At 38.7% G+C, this 24,162-nt stretch overlaps 1 protein-coding gene across 2 annotated transcripts in view; it reads right to left on the reverse strand.

The window, feature by feature from the left end:
• Window positions 1-24,162, reverse strand: part of ITPR3 (inositol 1,4,5-trisphosphate receptor type 3) — a 192,032-nt gene that overhangs the window by 138,558 nt on the left and 29,312 nt on the right. For both annotated transcript variants that reach the window (XM_063453125.1, XM_063453123.1), the window contains exons 2-13: window positions 19,685-19,755; window positions 19,290-19,411; window positions 18,651-18,737; window positions 18,170-18,328; window positions 17,205-17,303; window positions 16,997-17,080; window positions 16,687-16,833; window positions 13,829-13,924; window positions 12,107-12,163; window positions 8,548-8,690; window positions 6,635-6,734; window positions 6,370-6,530 (exon numbers count right to left, since the gene is read on the reverse strand). In XM_063453125.1, the coding sequence (XP_063309195.1) occupies window positions 6,370-6,530; window positions 6,635-6,734; window positions 8,548-8,690; window positions 12,107-12,163; window positions 13,829-13,924; window positions 16,687-16,833; window positions 16,997-17,080; window positions 17,205-17,303; window positions 18,170-18,328; window positions 18,651-18,737; window positions 19,290-19,411; window positions 19,685-19,755 (1,326 nt within the window). The remainder of the gene's footprint in view (window positions 1-6,369; window positions 6,531-6,634; window positions 6,735-8,547; window positions 8,691-12,106; window positions 12,164-13,828; window positions 13,925-16,686; window positions 16,834-16,996; window positions 17,081-17,204; window positions 17,304-18,169; window positions 18,329-18,650; window positions 18,738-19,289; window positions 19,412-19,684; window positions 19,756-24,162) is intronic.

Below are 24,162 nucleotides of genomic sequence, written 5' to 3' on the forward strand. Positions count from 1 at the left end.
TCTTTTCAGCTATGTAACTATGTAACTATGTAACTATGTAACTATGTAACTATGTAACAATGACACAGACAGACACACACACACAATGACACAGACAGACACACACAATGACACAGACAGACACACACAATGACACAGACAGACACACACACCATGACAGACAGAGACACACACACCATGACAGACAGAGACACACACACAATGACACAGGCAGACACACACACACCATGACACACACACATACACTCACACTGACACACATAATTTTTACCTTTGTGCTGGCGGCCGCATGGGGAGCTCAGTTTGATGGTGGCTGCATGGGGGAGCTCAGCTGGCTCTTCTGGTGGCCGCAGAGGGAGCCGTTCTGGCGGCCGCTGGCTGGGGGAGCTCTATTGGCGGCCGCAGGGGGAGCAGGCTATTCTGTCTTTGCTCCCCCGCCCTCGCGCGCAGCTTAATGAGACCGCGGCCGGAATATGACGTCATATTCCGGCCGCGGTCTCATTAAGCGGCACGCTAGGGCGGGGGAGCAGAGACAGAACAGCCTGCTCCCCCTGCGGCCGCCAATAGAGCTCCCCCAGCCAGCGGCCGCCAGAACAGCTCCCCCAGCCAGCAGCCGCAGGTCAGCCAGCTGCCTGCCCGGCCCCAGGTGCCGACGGCCCACCGGGAAATTTCCCGGTATCCCGGTGGGCCAGTCCGGCCCTGGGTCAGAGACACTGAAGGTGGATCAGAGACAAAGCAGACCGGGTCAGAGAAGCTGCAGGCCAGGTCAGAGAGGTTGAAAACCGGGTCCATGGGCTGCTGCTGGAAAAATTGAAGGGAAGGATGGAACCGGAAGTGCTGGTTGTCGTCACTCGAACAGGAAACAGCATAGGTAAGTAGGGGGATAGAGTTTATACAGGGAAAACTCCTCCTACAAATTCTGGCCTATGGCCTTTTACATAAACATAACTATAACTTTAAGTACTGCCAAGCCTCAATAGCAAGCCAGTAACCAACTTCATGCTGATGGTTTGCATTAACAATGAAACAGCTGTCCATGAGTGGTTCACTGAATTTACATCTTTTCCTAAGTTGTGTTTCAAAGTGCTCCAAGCACTCCACCAGAGACCATAACCACCGCAGACCCCACGAACTCGCCATCTCCTACCCACCCTGGACCTACGACAAGGCTCCAGATTCCAGTGGGTGAACCTCTCTTTCCCCAGAGAGCGAAGCAGGACAGGAACAGGAACAAGCTCTTACAAGAGCTTAGTGATTATAGCAAGGGAGTATGAAGAGCATAGCAATCCCTTGTAACAGATTCCCCCAATAAGAGACAGGACTCTAAATTGAGGGTGAAGTAGAACTGAGGGTTTAATGATAAAGCTGATCTTTTATACAGTTTTTCCCCACAAGGTTACCACCCACGTGGACCTTGTGGAACACAGGACACAAAGTTACAAAAGCCAATAGAAACAATAATTAACACCGAAACAATCCCACATACAGCCTGCAAGCCCTCCCTTCTGCCTGTGATATAATTAAGCTAGCTAATGGAATAACTTAATTATCCACAGGCAGAAAAAAACATACATTTACAAACCCCAAAAAGTACACCAAAATACAACATATCCCTGGATAGCCTTGATCTGGGTGAACAACATATCCAAAAATCACCTAGATCAGACCAGGGGTTCAAAAGTTCCATGGAAGTCACATTTGACCGACCGCACGCACGCACATTTTCATGCCCAAAACAGTTCCAGAGAATTGGGCTGTGCGGCCGGTCTATTTCTCATATTGAGGCAGCAACACACCCCTTTATCCCAAACGATGTTCTCCCGAAGATATGGAACAAGCAGAGAGAGAGAACCTCATAGGTGGTATTGTACAGATATTGTATACAAAATAGTGAGATAGTAATTGTTATGCTCACCTTAGACAGAGCCTTGAATTCCTGGCTCTGAGGTTTGTTGGCAATATGCTAATTTATTGGGATAGCATTCCCCACATAGTGTTCCTGGAGGCTAGAAAGGACTATATGGACTGATATAAAAAAATAACGATTTATTGTAGAGATAAAAAATAATAAAAACAATATTAAGACTTCTCAAAAGCATATAAGCTAAAAGGTAGAAAGTCCAAGTATAAAAGTCCAAAACTCCAGCTAAACGCGTTTCACTCTTGTATGAGCTTCCTCAGTAGCTGTCAGCTACTGAGGAAGCTCATACAAGAGTGAAACGCGTTTAGCTGGAGTTTTGGACTTTTATACTTGGACTTTCTACCTTTTAGCTTATATGCTTTTGAGAAGTCTTAATATTGTTTTTATTATTTTTTATCTCTACAATAAATCGTTATTTTTTTATATCAGTCCATATAGTCCTTTCTAGCTTCCAGGAACACTATGTGGGGAATGCTATCCCAATAAATTAGCATATTGCCAACAAACCTCAGAGCCAGGAATTCAAGGCTCTGTCTAAGGTGAGCATAACAATTACTATCTCACTATTTTGTATACAATATCTGTACAATACCACCTATGAGGTTCTCTCTCTCTGCTTGTTCCATATCTTCGGGAGAACATCGTTTGGGATAAAGGGGTGTGTTGCTGCCTCAAGAGCAAAAAGGAGTCACTTACGGAGCCAATAGCTTATAGGCTCCAACCCACGTGAGTGGTTTCAACCAATTGCTACTATTATTCATTTTTTATTTTTGTAAACCATCTGCACTATATTCTCTCTTTTTGTTGTTTTACTTTGTATGTACATTTGGACACATTGTATCACTATGTTGGAGGGGTGAGTATACCCCCTCATTATTTATATTAATATTCATTATAGCGCTCCACTTGCTGGTATATTGTTTATACCTTTTTATTCTTATATTTTGCACTTTATTGTGGATTAAGGTATTCCACTTTTTGTGTTGAGCTGCTTTTATTCAGGCACTTTAGTATATCACTCACTATCTCAGTAAGGGATAGTTATTGTTTTCTCTGTGTATTTCTCATATTAAATGCAGTTCAAATAGACGAACGGCAACCGTTTGTGCAAATATCCATGTTAAAGTGCCGTTCGAATTGTCGAAGAGTAGAAGTTCAGAGAAGGTAAAGTTCAGCGGTGTTCGTGCCGTCGAGTGTCCGATTTGAGTTCTATGAACTCAACGACCAAACACTGTTGAACGCCGTTCGACTAAACTAAACGGCTGCCACCATGTAATCATATGTCGAATGGCAGCCACTGTGATATTTCGGCACTTCGGCTGTTTTCGAAGTGCCACTTCTTAAGTGCAAAACCTTTCCAGTAGAGTTTAAAGGGGCAGAAACAGCTTTTTCAAATCCAATGCGCCAAAATAGTGCTTTTAAAGGGCAATACTTCCAGGGGCCATAGTCACAGGGCAGAAGCCGGGCAAGCAGGCCCCTCCAAAAACTCATGGCAAACTCCTTTAAAAGGGGGAGTTTGTCACAGGGTATGCATGTGCAGCACTTCTGTTTGAAACACTGCATATGCACATTGCATTTTTGTGCCAGGATCTAGTTGCACCCCCGGCACTTGTGATTTAGGCAGCCCAAAACCCTATTGCCTCAAGATTCTCCCTTGCAGGCAGGATTTGATTGGATCAATATCAGGCACCGCTGACATGAGACAGGGAGTGGAAGGCAGTGCTGGGAGCTTTGCCCAGTGTTCTGTCAGATTTCTTTACTGCATGTCAAGTCCGGTGACACGGTTCAGCTGTTGGCTGTGCAGCACATGCGTGCTAGCACTCCTGGCTGGTAGTGAGATCTAAAAGAGGGCGGAAACACGCACAAGACCATGAGGTGATGAGGCATCAGCTGGAATGGAAACTCCTCCTCAGCAAGGTTCCAGAAGGTAAGTAAAGCTAGTTTTACACTTACATTATAGTTAGGGCATTAACTAAAGAACAAGACATGGAATATTTAGGTTTAATGTTAGGTTTAAAATTAGGGTTAGATTTAGATAGTGAATTTTAATTTTTATTTAGAGATTAGGGATACCTAAGGAAAAACATTTAATTTATAATTAAATATAGGGTTAATTTAGGCCCTAGAGTTAAGGATAGGGTAAGAAGTGAGAGAGGTTAAATTAGTTACATTACCCTAATTTGAACCCTAACTTAACCCTAAAAGTCCCATGCATAAGAGAATGCCCTAACTATAATGTAATTGTGAATCAAGCTTTACTTACCTTGAAGCACCTTGCTGATGATTAGCTCCCATTTCAGCTGATGCCTCGTTGTCATGCCAAAAGCACGAGTTGGTGTTTGATGTGTGTTGATATATATTAATAGTTGTTTTTTTGTAAACCTTGGGATGACATTTATTGTGGTCTTTGATCTGGCACCAGGCCTAGACCATAAAACATCTAGATAGCCATCACCAGAGCTGGAAACAAGGAATTACATAGAGTGGGCAATAAACTGCCAGACCAACCCCCTCTGAGCGTTGTTTTCAGAAAAAAGGCAGTGTTTACATTGCCTCTAGGGACACCTCCAAGTGGCCCCTCCTTAGATGGCCACTGGAGGTGCGTCCTGGCTCAGGGCTGCACAGTAAGCAGCCCTGCGGTTCAGCGTCCCCACGCTCTGCATGGAGGCAGTGAATTTTCCTCATAGAGATGCATTGATTCAAGGCATCTCTATGAGGAGGTTCTGATTGGCCAAAACGGCATGTGGCCCCGCCCCCGTGCCAATTTTAGCCAATCCAATGCTTTCCCTAATGCAAAGCACTGGATTGGCTAAAAATCTGCCATTTTGATGATGTCACAAAGGGGGCGGAGCCAGCACCGGCAGATCCGTGCAGCGCTGGAGATAAGGTGAGTTTTAAAACTTTTATAGGGAGGCTAAGGGGGGATAAACCACCTAAATGGTGGGTTTAGCACTATAGGGTCAGGAATACATGTTTGTGTTCCTGACTGATATGGGTTAATGACCACCTTTCCCCTTTATATCCTGTGTCACACCACACACTTGAGATTGAGTAATGTCAGGATGCTCTACTATAACAGCTGGCCTTTGATCCTGATTTGTATCTTTGTTTTGTCCCCCCCCCCCCCCCCCCCCCCCCCCCCCAGCCCCTTATATCCTAGTAACATAACTTCTTTATGACTGTTGGAAAGTGTTTCAAGTTCTTTGAAGATGCATTTAACTGGGCATGACTATATGTATGTAAAATCTATTGTATTGTGTAAAGACAACCCCTTTTTGGATATGTACAGAAGTTTATATAAGATCTGTGTTCCCCCATTAAATTAGGAGTGGTATTCTGCCATAGGTTTGTGTGGACAAGTACTGCCCTCCAAGCTTGTATTTCTGCGGTGTTCATTCCTTGTCTTCATACCTGAGAGAAAACATTGCTGTCTGCTGAATTTAAACCACAACACTTACCCTATAGTGATCCTTTAAATATAACATAGTCTTCCTGTAACAAACAGTATAACAGGGTGATGTAAATTAAATACCTAAAAACTAGCTGCTAAAAGGCAAATGTACACTTTACCAGTTTATTCAATGTTTACATTGTATTATGTAAAGTTGCATTTGAAAAAGTTAGTACAACTTAGGTCATGGGTTGTATGAAGCCCTCAAGCCTTTAAAATATAAGTCACGTTTTCATTAACGTATTTACCTTTCAATAATTAAACCTAACAATATTGCCTTTTTAGACTCTACATTTGCTTTGATATAATTTGTCTAAATTGTCTTCAGTGTAATGCAATACCACAGCTATCACTTTCAATACTAGCTACAGTATACATGACAGTGGGTTGGATTCTCTGCTTGTTTTATGTTAAAATGATCAATTATGCTCTTTTTTTTCACACAGCAATGATATTGCCAACTTTCAACCTAGCCAAGCAAACAACACAGTCTTTTCTTCATACTGACGCCACACTTTGTGTCTGCTAAACAATAATGTTCCTTTGTTTTCTATATTCTGTGAAACTTGTATGCACAATGAACTTTAATGACTGCTTAACACTGAAAAACATAAAAAAACCTCTTCAATAAAAAGGCATTTTATAAAATTATCACTTATGTATGCAGTGTAAAAGCAAAAACATGACTCCACTGGTCGCTTTTTAAAGACTTTCGCAACATTTATGTCAATTCATTTAATTAATCAACCTTATCACCTACAGAACAACTTTTCTTATAAATATTAGTATGATTTAATGCTTATTTTACTCTTACAGCTAACATCCTCTTTGGGGCAAACGGATACCGTAATTTATTATTTTAAAGCTCTTTATCTCTCTGGGCAGGAAAGCAGCATGTTTATTTATTGGGATTATCACTCCATTATCGACTGAAGATAAATCTATAAATGTGTCCTGAAGTGCCCCATGTCACAAATGCCATAGTAAGAATCCATACCTTCTGTCATTCTGGCTAATGAATCCCTCATTTAGCCTTTCCACAAAACTGGCCAACATCGAACTTGCATCATTGGCAAAATCCAAGTCACGAATTTCAGACACAGGTACAGAGACAATGGCAAATGCCTCCTTATCTTCTTTAGTGGGGCAGGTACCCAGCTAAAGGAAATTAAAGCAGGTGTTCAGGTTAAATGAGTAAATAAATTATCTAGCTACTGAATTATGTTATATTTTCTATTAAACATATAATTTTATAAGATTACCATGAGTCGAATGGGTCTCTCCTCCTTTACATCTATGTGCACATTGGTGCTCTGGATCCACGTATTGGTGCAGAGATGCCGTAACCTCACAAATGAGTTCCTGGGAATAAAACCAGTATCATTAAACTCTGAACTTTACAACTGTCAAACAAGCTTACACATAAATAATGATAAACATATTTAGGCTTACAGAGATATGTATGATGAGGGCCCTTCTTAAATGATCTTCCAGTACTGAATATGACATTATAGGTTGATTGCGCAAAGTATTCCAACTCACTGGAACTAATGTTTTGGGTCACAAAGGTGACAATTTAAAATAAAAATAAACATGCAATAAAAACCAAAATAGGAGATTCCTAATCTAAAACTAGTTTAAAGAATACAAATAATATTTACTGAATTGTTCCAAAAGCGTAATATCACTTATTCCTCACAAATCTTTGAACATGATTTGTAACTGCTTTCCACAAAAAAATGTAGCATGCTAGTTATGCAAGTGAAAAAAACAATAAGAATAATAAAGTAAAATAAATGGCTACAATTTAAGAACAATGCTGAAAAACTTGCAGTTAGAAGTGATGTTAGTTCATAAAGGCACTAAAGCTTTAGGAATGCAAATTGTTTTTACTGTTTTTTTATTTCTCTCGGCTCTGCATACCTCTCCACCTCCGTGACATAAGAGAGGAGACATGGCCTCCTCTGGTGTGGTCCAATCCACTGCATGCACATTCAAGCTTCTCAATGAGAAAGCACTGAAGCAATGTTTTACTATGGGGACTTCCACATCACGTTACTTAGTTTTATTAGGTCACTGCAGCAGAAACCCCTCCAAGTAATGTTTTACAATGAGGGATTAAATGACAGAACCACTGCACCTAGGCCACTTCACTGAAATGAATTCTTTTTTTTTTTTTTATTAAAAAAAATATTTATATTTTAAAAGTGTCTCCAAAAATATTAAATCATTTGCAAAACTTTTATCCAACAATATTACATTGTGGCCAGAGTTGCTAAGTATGTTCCCCAGTTAACCAGGACTTAAAGACTCTCCCATCTGGGTTTTTCTGTGATATTTTATAGTGGTCCCTTGTGACCTTTCTAAATTCCAATGCCAGTGGGCAGGGATATTCAGTGCAATCTGTTTAAATGTTCATATTCAGAATTGTCTGTATATTTCATAGGCAATGGATCTCATATTAGGCAAGATTTGCAGGCACATTTTATTGTATTAGTTTGCGTTCTCAGAACAATATTTTTCATTATTTAAATAGGTGCCAAGTGGCACTGTATACATATATGCAAAAAGAGCTTGCAGTCTAAAAGAACAGGGTTACAGTCCTCAAGCTCTCTAGACTTAATTGTTCTATCAACCAGAGCACTAGATAATAGTATTTATATGAACTGTATGAAGTTCGACAATCTGTTGAATCAATTTGCTCATTAACCTAAATGGATAATTGCTCTGGGAGCAGAACATTCCCTAACATTTTTTCTCAAATTATCTTAGCTCAGATTAGTAGGTTTTCCTTAGTTAATGCAAATATTATTTCATTTATTTATAAAGGGTCAACATATTCTCCAATTCCTGTGTGCTTATCATTAGCTACAAAGCTTGTGTAAACAAACACAGGTTAAATTGCTATGCTGAGCAAGTAAAAGTAGATTAGTCATGCATTTTTTAGATCCTGCATCAGACAAAAATTGTATTATGGATTTAGGGTGGATTAACCCCTTAAGGACCAAACTTCTGGAATAAAAGGGAATCATGACGTGTCACACACGTCATGTGTCCTTAAGGGGTTAAACTGTAATTTCAATGTACATTAACATTTTTTTTTTTTTTACAAAATTATCTATTTTTTCCCCCCAAGGTTTTCTTCAAAGCATCTGATCACAGTTTGTTTTTTTACCTGGGAACAAAGGAGTCGGTCTTTTGCAGAGTAGTAGGATCCAACTCAAAGAGCGAAGCAATATCATTTCCATGCGGAACAGCAACCAGGCGATATTTTATCTTCTCTCCTACATTCCTACGGCTGGGAAGAACACTGACTGCCTGCAAGGAGAGGGATGGTTAAAGGAGCACTATAGGGTCAGGAAAACAAACATGTATTTCTGACCTTATAGTGTTAAAACCACAATTTATGCGGCATGTGCCCCTTTAGTCCCCTTAAAAGGTATTAAAACTTTGCCAATGGGGAAAGCATTGGATTGGCAAAAATCGACAAGGAAGCAGGATGGGGGCAGGGACAAACACTGTTTTGGCCAATCAGCACCTCCTCATAGAGATGCATTGAATCAATGCATCTCTATGAGGAAAATTCAGCGTCTCCATGCAGAGCGTGGAGACGCTGAATAGCAGTGCTGCCCACTGTGCAGCATTGCCCCAGGAAGCACCTCCAGTGGCCATCTGACGAGTGGCCATGGGAGGTGTCCTGAGGGAGCAATGTATACACTGCCTTTTCTCTGAAAAGGCAGTGTTTGCATGAAAATGCCTGCAGGTAATGATTACACTCACCAGAACAACTACATCGAGCTGTAGTTGTTCTGGTGAATACAGTGTCTCTTTAATGAAAGGTTCTGGAGATGCAGACAGTAAATAAACAGGCAGCAGAACTATGCTTAACCCCTTAAGGACTGAGCCAAATGTATTTAGAAAATTGGGCAGACTAGATGGGCCGAATGGTTCTTATCTGCCGTCACATTCTATGTTTCTATGTTACACGTTTTGATCAAAATAAAACGTAAACAAAACTTGGAATTTGACTATATGTCTGTTCAACCGTAATTCACCTCTTTCATATTACGTCCATTTTATTCAGGAGAAATAGGTCTTTCATTTAACATCAAATATTTAGCTATGAAACATAATTTAATATGAATAAAATATGTAAAAATGTGAGAAATTAAGAAATGTGGTTATTTTTTTTAGTTCTGCGTGACATTTTAACTGTGAATGTCATAATACTGTTTGCTTTTACTGCAATAAAATACACATATTTGTATTCAGCGATGTCTCGCGTGTAAAACAGTACCCCCTATGTACAGGTTTTATGGTGTTTGGGAAGTTACAGGGTCAAATATAGCATGTTAAGCCAAAAATGGCAAAAAAAAATAATTTGAACGCCAATTTTGGACAGTGTTTGTGACTAAGTGGCTACTAAAAAAGACTGAACATACCAATAATAATTCTCATTCCTGGGCTACCATACGGTCTCAAAGGCAACGTAACAGATCTGGCGAATTTCAATGTGAAAAAACTGAAGCACAAGCCTTATATTTGTAACTTTTCAAAACACCATAAAACATGTACATGAGTGGTACTGTCAGCAGGTTTCTCATCCCCCACCCCATGACTCCTTTCCTGCAACTGTCAAAAATGACCTATCAAGCACTCAATAAACCCTTCTCTAACAAACTATTTAATTCCCCTACTTTAACCCTTTGTGTCACTATACCCCACTCCCTCTCGCATGTAAGCTCATCGAGCAGGGCCCTCAAACCCCTCTGTTCCTGTACGTCCAGTGGTCTGATCTCAATTATGTGTCTGTTAGTTCACCCATTGTACAGCGCTACAGAATTTGTTGGCGCTATATAAATAATAAAATAATAATAATAATAATAATAATAATAATAATAATAATACTGTTATACTCAGGAGACTTCGCTGAACACAAATATTAGTGTTTCAAAACCGTAAAACGTATCACAATTATATCGTCAGTGTAAGTGCCGTTTGTGTGTAAAAAATTCAAAAGCTTCACTTTCACTGATGATATTATCGTAATACATTTTACTGTTTTGATACACTAATATTTGTGTTCAACGAAGTGTCATTAATAAAATGACTTAATTATGTAAAAATATTACATAAATATATATGTTTACAATTATTTTTATTTATATATAGTGATATATAAATATATATTTATGTATATAGATATATATATATATATATATTTCGTTCTAAGTGTATTTTGATATCAATATATATATATATATATATATATATATATATATATATATATATATATATATTATAAGTATAATGGCACCCTTGCTGGTGACACAGTAGTTCGTTAGATGCCCTGGTGCACTCCCACGCTGAAGTTATATACAATATGTATAAAGAAAGAATGCACTCTCCGGTCTTTCAAACAGTGGAAAAGTATTTAATCCATCAAAAGGTATACAATAATATGATCAACGTTTCGACTCATTCGGGTCTTCCTCAAGATCTTGAGGAAGACCCGAATGGGTCAAAACGTTGATCATATTATTGTATACCTTTTGATGGATTAAATACTTTTCCACTGTTTGAAAGACCGGAGAGTGCCTCCTTTCTTTATACATATTGTGTGTGTATGTGTATATATATATATATATATATATATATATATATATATATATATATATAATAAAAATATATAAATACAGTAAAAAATTAAAATAAAAAAATAAAAAATGAATAATTAAAAAATATATGTGTAATTTCATTCTGTGTTTTGATATATATGAATTGTTCTCTATGAGTCTGACTCCGTCCTCACAGGGAAGAGCTTATATTGTCTGTCAGGATGTCAACCACTTAAGTTGTGTTTAACCCCCCTAAGTAATTGTTGCAGTTTCTACAAAATTTCAATATTTTACATTGCAGGATTAAAATTAAAGGGCCACCACACCCACACCACCTCACTGAGATCTTGGTGCCTTTAAAAGGACCGTTTTAGTACAAAAATCACTTTGATTATAATGAAGGGATTTTGGGGCACAGATGTTGCACTTGCAACTGTGCAGATAAAAACTACTGTTTTTGAGAAATTGCATTGTTTACATTTTGCAATCCTTAAACCTCTAAAGCTGTAATTCAGACAACTACTAAGGGCTTCAGACAAAAATAGATTAAAATGTTTGAACTATATATGTCCAACGTCAGCAAAAATATGCTGATGCCAGACGCTGGGCAAGCAACCAATGAAAAGCATTGGATTTAATGCTTCTCATAGTAAGGACCGGATTGTTTGATTACGAACTGCTGAATATTTGCCTTATTTTTTTAATGCTTCTTAATGCTGTTGACTTCTGGGGGATAGCTGTAATGAGAAGTCTGTATTACAGTTAGGTTTAAAAGTGATTTTACATGTTTTTTGTGGGTTTTTTTTAAGGTGAACCATATAATCTAAAACGATTAAAAAAGACAGAGGACTAACAAAATGTATCCTTAAATGAACAAGAAAAGCAACATAAACTAAAGTTACAGTAACCATTAGAGAGAAAAAATGTTGAGGGATATTAGAGACAACGAGGGTTGGAGACATTGAAATAAGAAAAAAGGATAAATTAATGATTGTGGGTTATCATTATAGATTAGAAGAATTCAAATGTAGTATTATTAACAGTGTTTTAGAGTTTGATAGTTTATTTTTTCTTCACGTTGTTTTTGTTTTCTTTGTGGAGCAAAGCTTAACTCACAGTATTGGATGATCCAGCTTTAGACTCTGGAGCATCCCCTTTATATGTTGGGTTTTCCTTAAAAAAAAAAAAAAAGTTATAATGAGAAACATTAGATTACAAAACTCTACATCTATCTTTTTAATTAATCTAGCTTTATTTTGTAATTTTACAATGACAACATAGTGTCAGTTCCTCCTTTTTAGAATACAGTCAGATATATAAATAACAAACAATGTAAAATAACATTCATGCAGCCGATAAGCAGAACAAAGCCCTGTCTTTTAATTGATGTGGGAAACCCGTCAAAGTCTGTTCAATCACACTCAAACCTATGACATAAATCCTGTGATCTGATTCACTTTCCATGATTTATTTTTTACCATAGATACAAGTGTCTTCACTGGTTTAACTGCAGGTTATTGGCAGTTTCATGTACTTCTACTTGAATAACAGTGTAGCCATAATAAAAGAGGGGGAGTCCAGTGTACACCTTATAGGGTACATGTGCTTTGTGCTTGCACTATATACCTGGAGGAAACAAAAGCCTCCAATTCTTCTCTCGGTGCTCTGCAAGTACGAACAGGATCAGCAAATTAACAAATTAATTTCTCATCCCTCCTCCTTCTCTCATCCCTTCACAGACACCCTCCCTTCCCTTTTCCAAAGAGCTTCTATCTAACGCTCTTGTTTCCCCACTAAACTGTTGGCCACACTCCCAGACTTTTGGAGTCAAAAGTGACTCAGGGCTAATTGGAATAGACAACAGGAAACATGTTAGTTAGAATGCACAAGGTGCAGAACACAGTATTCAAATATTTCTGCTGCACCCTTTACTAATCCTGTCTCACACGACTCCTGCCTATTCAACCAGCTCCCTTTATGAGAGGGTGTAGCTTGTGCGATAGAAAAACCTGCTAAAGCACAGTCTAAAAAAGAGCTTCTTGCTGTGACTCCTGCTTGGGTTTATCTCAACTTAGCAATTAACTCTACTTTCTATTGCCCTAGGCACTATATTACACTGTAAACCATATCAGACAGGGAGTTACCACACCTAAATTAATCTGCATACTGAGCTGGATTTTTAATGGATTTCTAAACAGATATATAAATTTTAGCATTTACTTGTGTGCTTAAGGAACAAACTTCATAAGATAAACGGTTTTAAAAGTGCTGCAGGACTGGGAATACAGAGTTAAGTTATTTCATCGTGTGAAAAGGCTGTTCATTTCTCATTTACCCATTTAGGGAAGTCCATCTGACATCAATAATTCAATTACACAACTTTTAAATAAATTGTATTATCATAATACTCTATCAGGGTTATTCAGTAAAGTGAGAATTCAAGATGAATTTAAAATTTATGGCCAGAGTAGCTAAATTGAAAGCATAAATGACTTAAAGATTTTTTCCTTATTTGGTTACTTTGACTTTAAATTTCAAATTCACTCTGAATTAACAGTAAAATTTTCACTTTAGTTAATAACCCTGTGTGTCAGGGGTGCCCAAAAGGTAGATTCCCAATGTTGTAGAACTACAACTCCCATGATGCTTTGAATGCCTTTAGAATGAAAAAGCATCATGAAAATTGTAGTTTTAAAACATCTGGGGATCTACCTTTTGGGCATCCATGCTGTATGCGAACAGTCCCCTCTATACATATGGCATTCCACTGCTTTCCCATTCCTTGACTTTCACTTGTTACTGTTCTCATCCTACCCAGTCAACTTGTCAAGCACTTACCTCAGCAGCAAGGTAATTTCCAGTAGCAAGGTGTTTAAATCTGTACAGACTGTTCCAGTGCCCTGCACCTCCTCTGCAGGGATCATGATGAACAACCTACACAAGAGAGTATAAATCCGGAGAAAGTTTCTAAAATTAATTTTGATCGACTTAGTTTTTTAAAATAATCAGAATCATTACACATCACTCCGCTTCCATTGAATACACATTTGCATTTACTAGATTATTTGCAGACATTTCAGACAAGTTAATAGAGTGTTATTATAAACTGTTATATATTGTAATGAAGAGATATGCTTTACATTAGAATGATCTGTGACTAAAAGAAGAACATCTGTCACAGAGTAGATGTTATGTTAAACACATTAGCAAAGCACAAGCAAATATTACCTCAGAATCGTTTAAGATCAAAAGCATTAAATGTATGGATAAGTAGAAAAGCTGCCTGGATTATCTGATCAAATAAATCAGTAGAGTTGCATGGTAATAACTTAAAATGTTATTCCCAGTAACAAGCACACAATGCATACCAGACAGCCCAAACGTCCAGTTAATGAAACAGAATTATAGGTTAACCGTTATTGTTTTTATATTTAATTAGATTAAAATTAAAAAATAGACAGAGGCTGGTCCACACTCTAGACCAATATATATATATGAAAAACCTAGAAAAAGCAGTGAGAAAATCACTGGGTAGTCAAACAATGAACTGTAAAGTGGCAAAGTGTTCAATGTTACAAAGTAATGACGATAAATAAATCTAGGTAGTCTGCAGTGATATGAATAACTAGTGGCAACCTAATATCTAAATAGTTATATGGTATAGAATGTAGCCTTGAAAGATAGCAACCTCACTCTAAGCTTCCAATAGCTATTGTTTATATATGTAACGCAGGAGAGGAATTTCTGAAGTCTCAGGTAATATGGAATTAATAAGGGAGGGATACCAGGAAGGGAAAGTTAAAAAAGCTGTCCCTACCGTGCCTTCGAGGGCACCCCTTAACCTTAAATGACCCTACAGTATAATTCCCACCCAATCCTGCCACAGTACTAAATAGATCGCCAGAGAGATGCCACAAAAACGAGAAAGGAGGAGAAAGACCAATAGTCAATGTAAGATGGTCAAATTACAAAATAAGAATAACACTGCATTCAGTAGTGTGGACTCAGCATGCCCCACAAGCCCTGACGCGCGTTTCGCTAGTCAGCTCATCCCCTCAGAGGGAGGAAAGAAGACATTATGGTTCAGAGAATTAAGGAATATGGGGATATTGTGACTGGGGAGGGAGAAATACAACATCACTGACGGGAAATAATCTGTTCCTATAGACATTACTTTCTAGTTAAAAAATCCTGGTAAAAAATACAGCCTAGAGACATTTTTTAATACTCATGAATAAAAGATGTCCCTAATTCTCTTATAGACAAAACTTATGATCAGGTAAGGACAATTGTGTGGAATAAAGAAAAGCTATCTAAGGAAACAAAGAAAACACTGTGAAAGGATGAAAGGAATGCCTTTTTGTTTTGCACATGTAAATACAGGTTTAATTTACTAAACTATTTTATATTATAATAAAAAATATAAGCAGATTTGTTTTATTCATCTTTTTTTTTTTTTTTTTTTTTTAAAGACTCATAGTCTTTTGTCAGAAAAGTATCCATGCACAATGAAGACGGAGACACAACATTTCCAGGTATAGTACAAAAGAATTAGGAATATGCAACACAGCATTTAAGTAGATCCTATATTTATGTAAGTAAAACAGGTCAGATGAAACTGGAACAGTGCTGAAAGCTAATCCTCTGGGCAGCAGGCACACTTGGTCTCCAGGGTAATGTTTAGCATGTTACTATTTAGTTAGATACATAAAGTAGTTTATGTGATGTCATTTAGAAGAGAAAAGATAGAACATAAAACAATGTAACATTTCTGTTAAACTCACTGCTGATGCCATTGATCGTATAATATTGTGGCTGCTATATTTCAGAATGAGCAATAGATTTATGATTAAAGTGGCAGTCTAAACACCATAACCACTCTATAATACTTGTATTTTTGAGCGGTTTGCCAAAAAACAAAAAGCAAAAAAAGACAATGCTTTACTATCACTACAGCTCTACAGTGTCCTGTTCCCCAACCCAATTTCCGTTATGAAACCAGTAGCTGGACTTTTTATTATCTGGGGTCCACCAAGGACCAGTTTTAACCTGCATAGTACATGGCCGGTTCATTGGCTGAGAACATCTGCTGATTGCTCTCAGCCAATCAGCTTAGCCCTGCACATCTGAGCTTAGTTCAGTGAAGAGAGCTTCCATCTAGAGAGGAGGCTGAGGTTGACACCTGTGGACCCCAGGTAAGAAGTCAAACTGTTAGCAACCAGTCTAGACTACGGTCATTAGATTTTATTTATTTATTTATTTATTTACTATTGGAACATGTACTCAGTGTGATGCCACTGTCTAAAGTTAGACTATAAGTCCTATTTTGTGATTGGTAGATATCCACATTATTTTGTCTAGGAGTCAAACAGTATCCTTACCATACATCTTATAAACAAATGTGTGACATCAATGATATATCGTCTCTATTGTTTTTTTTTATGTATACCCAGGGTGGATATGAATATACAGTACTTCTGGCAAGACTATAACACAATTGTTAAATTCATGCACATTATATATATATATGCAATTTTTGCATGTGACTTTCCAATTTGTGGCTTATATTGCTTTTCTTCATCATATTTGGAAAGATTAAGTTGAAACTATTATAAGTATCAGTTATACTCGTTCATCAGGTTTTCCCCACTGATCTTATGTATATATTACTCAAAGAATGTATTGGCCACTCCTACCTCAATCTCCCAAAGAGCATTGGAACTGGTAGCAGAGGTGGCTGACTGACGTAGGGTCGTGCGGAGGAAAACATGGAGCTGGGACTTATATTCATCACATGTCAGGAACTTCTCCTGCTCAGCATGAAATAGACGAACCACATCACCCTGCATAAAAAGGATTTGCAGCCATTATAGAATACACAAAAATTGTGTCAGAACAAAGAGAATAAAAAGACTTTGGGGAAGATACAAGGTGAACAATAGATGAGCAACCATAAGTCCACATAAAAGACAAACTATAAGAATAGCAAATGAGTTGCCCCCTTACCCCTTTTAAGACATCTTCCATATAGTCGCTGTATTGCATGAACAGGTTTATCTTCCAGCTGGTGTTTGAATTCAAAGAATTAACCTGGAGAGGCAAATCAGATTTAAAAAAGACAATCAATAATTATTTTCTTTTTTCTCATATCCTAGTAGACCTAAGGTCAACATAATTATTTTATTCATTTATGTTGTCTCCATTGGCATATTACCTCTTTGCAACCAGGGTTATCGGTGAGCTCATAATTGCTGGCATGCAAAGGTTGTCCAGCATTCACAGGGTTAAGATTCACCTTATCACCAACCACAATCTACAATACAGAGAAATTGTTAATTGAAGAATCCATCTGAAAACTAGACCCAAAGTATGTCTTCTAACTTGGGTTTCTTATCTGATCTATTCTTATACCATTCAACCCATGCCTTATTTTGACTTTGGCTCAATACTCTTTATTTTCTGTCCCAGTAAGTTTTCTTCCTAATCTTGATTTTATTTCTGATCTCGTTCCTCCCTCTTTTTCCTCTATATATATATTTTTTTTTTTTCTCATGTTCTTTAAAGGAACACTATAGGGTCAGGAACACAAACGTTTATTCCTTACCCTATAGTGTTAAAAACACCATTTAGGTGGCTTGCCCCATCTTGCCTCCTCTAAAAGGTAAGAAAACGTACCTTATTTCCAGCGCTGCTCGGGTCTTCCAGTGCTGGCCCTGCCCCTGATCTGTCTCCTTTGCTGACATCATCAGAATTGATTATCTCAGTCAAGCCCATAGGAAAAGCATTGGGCTGGCTGAGATTGTCAAGGAGAGGGGGTGGGGGCCGAGCCAAATGCCAGCCTGGCTGATCAGCATCTCCTCATAGAGATGCATTGCATCAATGGATCTCTATGGGGAAGTCCAGCACACTGTGCAGCACTGACTCAGGAAGCACCTCTAGTATCCATCTGAGAAGAGGCCACTAGAGGTGTTCTTAGGCTTCCTTTTATCTGAAAAGGTAGTGTTTACAGCAAAAAGCTCACAGCGACTGACTATACTCACCAGAACAACTACAATAAGTTGTAGTTGTTCTGGTGACTATAATGTTCCTCCTCATCTGATACTGTAATCAATTCCCCACACCTTCTCTGTCTCTCACATTTCTTCTTTATATTTTGAATCCTCCAAAGGCATTCCTTACATTGTCTCCATTGCTGCGTAGTTTCCAAAAGGGTTGAATAAAAAGCCAAGACCCCTCATTTCCAGTCACATCAAGAGTTACTCTCATGGCATTCTTCTCTAGCAGAGCTGGGAGACGCTTGTTCACCGTGAGGTATTTGTTACTTTTCATATGTAAAAGCTGTTGGTGGTATATAATTAGTATTCATTGAAGCAATATTCATGCACTACCTAGAACAATATTCTGGGCAATTGGCAATTATGTGGATTTTAGAGAGTTTAAATATTAAAACATGTGTAACAGTCAAAGGGTCCAAGGTTTCAGGGCATTCAAATTATTTTCTTATTAAATTCTTGTTAACAACATGATGAATGTTATGATACATAACCAAATACAATGCAAGTGACAAAATTCATGGAATCTAATATAACCCAACAATTAGTAATGTCTTTAATTTATTCTCTGTGCAGCTGTATATGAACCATGTAAGGACAATCTCTACCTGGATGACGCTGCCATATTTCACCACCTCTCCATGCACCTTCTTGTTTTCTGTTTCATTTTGCTTCTGTTCAAGCTGTGCAGCATGCTGTAAAAAGAAAGAAATATCAGGGATGATTTTCATAAAAAAGACAGGTTATTTCACATCAAACCTGCTTATAAATGGCCTGCTGTAGCACATGTGTTATATGAAATATATATTTTTGAGTCACCAGTAGAGTAATATAATGTAGTATACCCTGGGAGGGTATAGAAAAAGTATTTTTTTTTTTTTTTTTTTAAAGAATGTAGGTGTGGGTTGTGTTCCAGAGTGATTTAAAATGTGTAAAGATAACGTAACAGGCAAGAGGTTGAATTAAAGAGATTATTTATCAGAGTTACTAAAAAATATTAATATCATGTAATTTTGGTGGATTCGAAGATATTTTATATATATATTATACATACACTGTTGGTTGAAGAAAATTGCAGGTGGGGGCAGTGAAAGAAACATACATTGAGAAAAAAAGAAGTCTTAATTGGCCAATTTGGGGGCGTTGTCTATGTTGTTCTGAATATTGGTGTTATCTACTATGAAACAAAGTAAAAAGCACCAATTAAGTACTTCATATAAGATTTAAATAGGTAATGGTTTCTTTACCTGCAGCTTCTGTAAGAGAAGGACATCTGATATTTTTTCCTTGTCTTGCTTAGTCTGTTTAGCTTTCCAGTATTGCTTCTGAGCTGAGTATCTGTTCATAGGGCATACTTTAAACAGACAATCTAAGGGAGAAGAAATCAGAAAAAGAATATAAATATTGTTGAACAACTGAAGAAAAGTAAGGTGAGAGAGAGAAACATGAAAGTAATAAATAGGAAAGACAGTGAAAGTACAAAAGTGATTAAAAAACAGAGACTGGCTGTTACTTTTATTAGAACATGCTTTATTAAAAACAACAGAAAACATTATACCAAAATATAAGCGTGTGCCACAAACTTTTCATTATTTCAACAATTTTTAACTTTTCAATTATTTCAACAATTAGTGTATCTCACCTCTGAATTTCTTTGGAGGATTGTCCAGATCACCAGCTGCAGGCTCCACTACACATCTGTCATCAACCAGCCTGTCAAGAAAAATAGGATGCTTGAATGTATAGTTTGGTGTGGAGGAATTCAGGTTGACTGTACAGATTCCTGTCCTCAACCCCATTTAAAGCGGCACTGTCATGCCGAATCCCGTTTTTTTTTTAACCCCCCTCCCGCCTCCACTACATCCAATTGACCCATTAGTCACCCCCAAATGCCCCTAAGCCCCCCATATTACCTATTTATTAATCTTTATTTTCTGCCCCGATCTTTATTCAGGGCGCCGCCATCTTTGTGTGGGTAGGTGAAGTCCCTGTGGGACACGTCATCTGCCCACACTAGACAGACTGTGAGATTCCCGCACATGCCCAGTGAAACACCTGGACATGCGAACGGGAATTTCATCTATTCATTCATTCATTCATCAGACAGACGAATGAATGAATAGAAAAATCAGACGAACAAACTAACACTGAGTATCAGTGTTAGTTTGTTCGTTCAGTTTATTACAAGCCATCCAATCACAGTGCTCTGTGTCATTTTACACAGCGTGGGAAAGTTCTTTGGAATTTTCCCACGCTGTGTAAAATGACAAAGAGCACTCTGATTGGCTTAAACCCACCAATCAGAGTGTTCTTAGCCTAATTGCAGGGCGGGGCAAGGCTTTATAAGCCTTCCCCCGCCCTGCCGAGCTCAGTCTGCTCGGAGTCCTCCATGGGTGAAGAAGGATTATTTTTTTTGCGCTCGGGTTTTTTCTTTTTTGTCAGGTTTTTTTTTTGCGCTCGGGTTTTTTATTTTATTTTAAGTTCGACGGGTATAATGGATTTTTATTTGGCCTTTTTTGGGGCTGAAAAATTACGATTTTAGAAAAAAAGAAGACGTCGAATGGTAAGTTTAATTTTACTTTACAGGGTAGTCATTTTATTCCCCCCTCACTATTTTTTAGGGTGAGGGGGGTAGGTAGGGGCTTTTTTATTTGGGTGGGGGGGTGGGTGACTAGGGGCTTGGGGACCCCTAGTAACCTTTGATGGGGGGGTATTTGACTTAAGGCCCCCACCCGCCGCTCAGGGGTGGAGGCCGGGGAGGACAGTAGGTGTCCCCCCCATTATCATTATGGCCCCCACCCGCAGCCCAGGGGTGGGGGCCGGAGAGGGGGAGGACAGTAGGTCCCCTCCATTATCTTTATGGCCCCCACCCGCCGCCCAGGGGTGGGGGCCGGAGGGGGGAGGACAGTAGGTCTCCCCCCATTATCATTATGGCCCCCATCCGCCGGAGAGGTGGGCCCGGAGAGGGGAGGACAGTAGGTCCCTCCCCCGCATTATCTTTATGGCCCCCACCCGCCACCCAGGGGTGGGGGCCGGAGAGGGGTAGGACAGGCTGCTCACTGCTTACTAGACATGCCCCTACTCGCGGTATAGCGAGTAGGGGAAGCATTTACTAATACTAAGCAATCTTTACTTAGTATTAGTAAATGTGGCTGAAAGACCAATTTAGGTCTTTCAGCCTTTTAGTAGATAGCTCCCTGATACCGTGGGAATTAGGGAGTTATCTACTAAGCGGCTGCAAGATGCAGCCGCGGCACGAATAGGATCGGAGTTTCATTCATTGGAATGAAATTGCGATCCGAACAAAGTGCCGAATTGCGTTCTAAAACAAATGAACATACTGTTCTCATTCAGTTAAAACGCAATTCGGCAGTTTAGTCTAAAATTACAGGAAGCATCGTGGGAACAGGGAGGAAAGGTAAGAATTATGGGAAAATTGCTCTGACCAGCGGAAATGAAGCACACTTTGCTCCTCCGCTGGTCAGAGCTGGTCAAGCGGAGGAATCCTCCATAGGGCAAAGAGTCCCTACTTTGTCTTATGATTTTAAAGAAAACTAGAGCAGACAGAAAGAAACGGAGAACAGATCACGAGAGAGGGGGAGAAGAGGAAGAGATTGAGGAAAGGTAAGTTCGGCATGACAGTGCCGCTTTAACACCTTTGGGATGAACAGAAACTCTGTTTGTGAGTAAAACCCTCTCATCAGTACATGACCTCACAAATGCTTTTTTCGACTGAAGGAGCACAGAGTTCTACAGACACAATCCATAATTTGATGCATATATGCATTAACCACACAGTGAAACATATATTATGCTAAGCACCATAGCTCGTATAGGGGATGAAAGGGACACTCTAGGTTACAAAACAACTTAAAGGGACACTATACTCACCTGAATAACCTTAGCTTAATGAAGTAGTTTTGGTGTTTAGAACATGCCCCTTCTGCCTCACTGCTCAATCCTCTGCCATTTAGGAGTTAAATCCCTTTGTTTATGAACCCTAGTTACACATCCCTGCATGTGACTTGCACAGCCTTCCATAAACACTTCCTGTAAAGAGAGCCCTATTTAGGCTTTCTTTATAGCAAGTTCTGTTTAATTAAGATTTTCTTATCCCCTGCTATGTTAATAGCTTGCTAGATACTGCAAGAGCCTCCTGTATGTGATTAAAGTTCAATTTTGAGATTGAGATACAATTATTTAAGGTAAATTACATCTGTTTGAAAGTGAAAACAGTTTTTTTTTTCATGCAGGCTCTGTCAATCATAGCCAGGGGAGGTGTGGTTAGGGCTGCATAAACAGAAACAAAGTGATTTAACTCCTAAATGACAGTGAATTGAGCAGTGAAATTGCAGGGGAATGATCTATACACTAAAACTGCTTTATTTAGCTAAAGTAATTTAGGTGACTATAGTGTTCCTTTAAGCTTAATAAAGCAGTTTTAGTGTATAGATCATGCCCCTGTTCAATTATCTGCTGTTCAGGACTTAAATCACTTTGCCAACCCTCACCGGACTGTGACTCATACAACTTTCATGTTAAATACTTATTTTTATGCAGGGCAGTATGTTAACTTTAGAGGTTTGTATCTCCTGCTCTATTAATACAACTTTAACCACACACAGGAGGCTGCTTTAAAGGACCACTATAGTGCCAGGAAAACATACTCGTTTTCCTGGCACTATAGTGCCCTGAGGGTGCCCTAACCCTCAGGGACCCCCTCCCGCCAGGCTCTGGAGAGAGGAAAGGGGTTAAAACTTACCTTTATTCCAGCGCCGGGCGGGGAGCTCTTCTCCTCCAATCCTCCTCCTCTCCTCCCATTCGGCTGAATGCGCACGCGTGGCAAGAGCTGCGCGCGCTCACAGCTGGTCTCATAGGAAAGCATTATCAATGCTTTCCTATGGACGCTTGCGTGCTGTCACTGTGATTTTCACAGTGAGAATCACGCAAGCGCCTCTAACGGCTGTCAGTGAGACAGCCACTAGAGGCTTTGAGGGCTGGATTAACCCATTTATAAACATAGCAGTTTCTCTGAAACTGCTATGTTTATAAAAAAATGGGTTAACCCTAGCTGGACCTGGCACCCAGACCACTTAATTAAGCTGAAGTGGTCTGGGTGCCTAGAGTGGTCCTTCAAGCTCAGGAGGGCAACTAGCAGAGTATAAAATATGACATTCTAAATTAATTAAACATACAGTGCAATGAGGGAAATTTTAGAAAAAATCTGCTCTTTGTTCAGGAGGGGTGTAGGGAGACTGTGCGAGTCACAGCCAGGATCTTGCAAGCGTTGCATAAACACGATAATTTAACCAAGAAGAAATCTGATTGCCATTACTAAGACCCATTTTGTAGTAAAATTGGCCACTGCTTCAAAAAGTTTTGGTTCAACAGCATAATAGATGTGTTTAATGGTTGAAGTAATTTTTTTAACTACCGGTAGATTAATATGTAACTAAGATTGAGTGGTGAAACTGCAGGGGGATGAGCTATATAATAAAACAACTTCACTAACTTAAAGTTGTTTTGGTGCTTAGAGTACCCCTTTAATATTTAAACTAAATGAAAAATATGAATGGATTTATAAATAAGCTAGTAGTAAGTAGTAGTAGTAGTAGTAGTGAGTGGATTAGGTTGGCCTGTGTACAGCTTCATTCATATATTTTCATTAGAATATGCTGACAATTCCAGCTACACCTTTTAAGAACTTCTACTGAGAAGAGCTTTATGGAATATGCTAGAACATCTGATTAAATATAATACCATAAAGATGGTGTCAAATTTGGTTGATCGATTTTCCTGGCCTGGAGCGAATTCACTGAAGCAGTTGATAATTTTAATCCTTGGAATTTTCAGCAAACACAGAAACTATACACACAAACATATAGAAAATAAATATCAAACATGGGATCCTCTTTCCTGGTAATGATATAGACAATAGAGTTAGTGCTATCAACATAAGTACGATACATCAAGAAAGAAACCAAAATGAAGTTGTAGGTAATTTGCTACAGGCGGCTCAAAAGTAACATCTAAAGCAGAGCCTCCTTTCCTATTACATGGCTTTAGGATACAACTATAGTGGCATAGAATGTCTGCGACAAACAATTAACCTTCAATTGT

This window comes from Pelobates fuscus, chromosome 1 (assembly GCF_036172605.1).
Source record: "Pelobates fuscus isolate aPelFus1 chromosome 1, aPelFus1.pri, whole genome shotgun sequence".
NCBI classification, from domain to species: domain Eukaryota; kingdom Metazoa; phylum Chordata; class Amphibia; order Anura; family Pelobatidae; genus Pelobates; species Pelobates fuscus.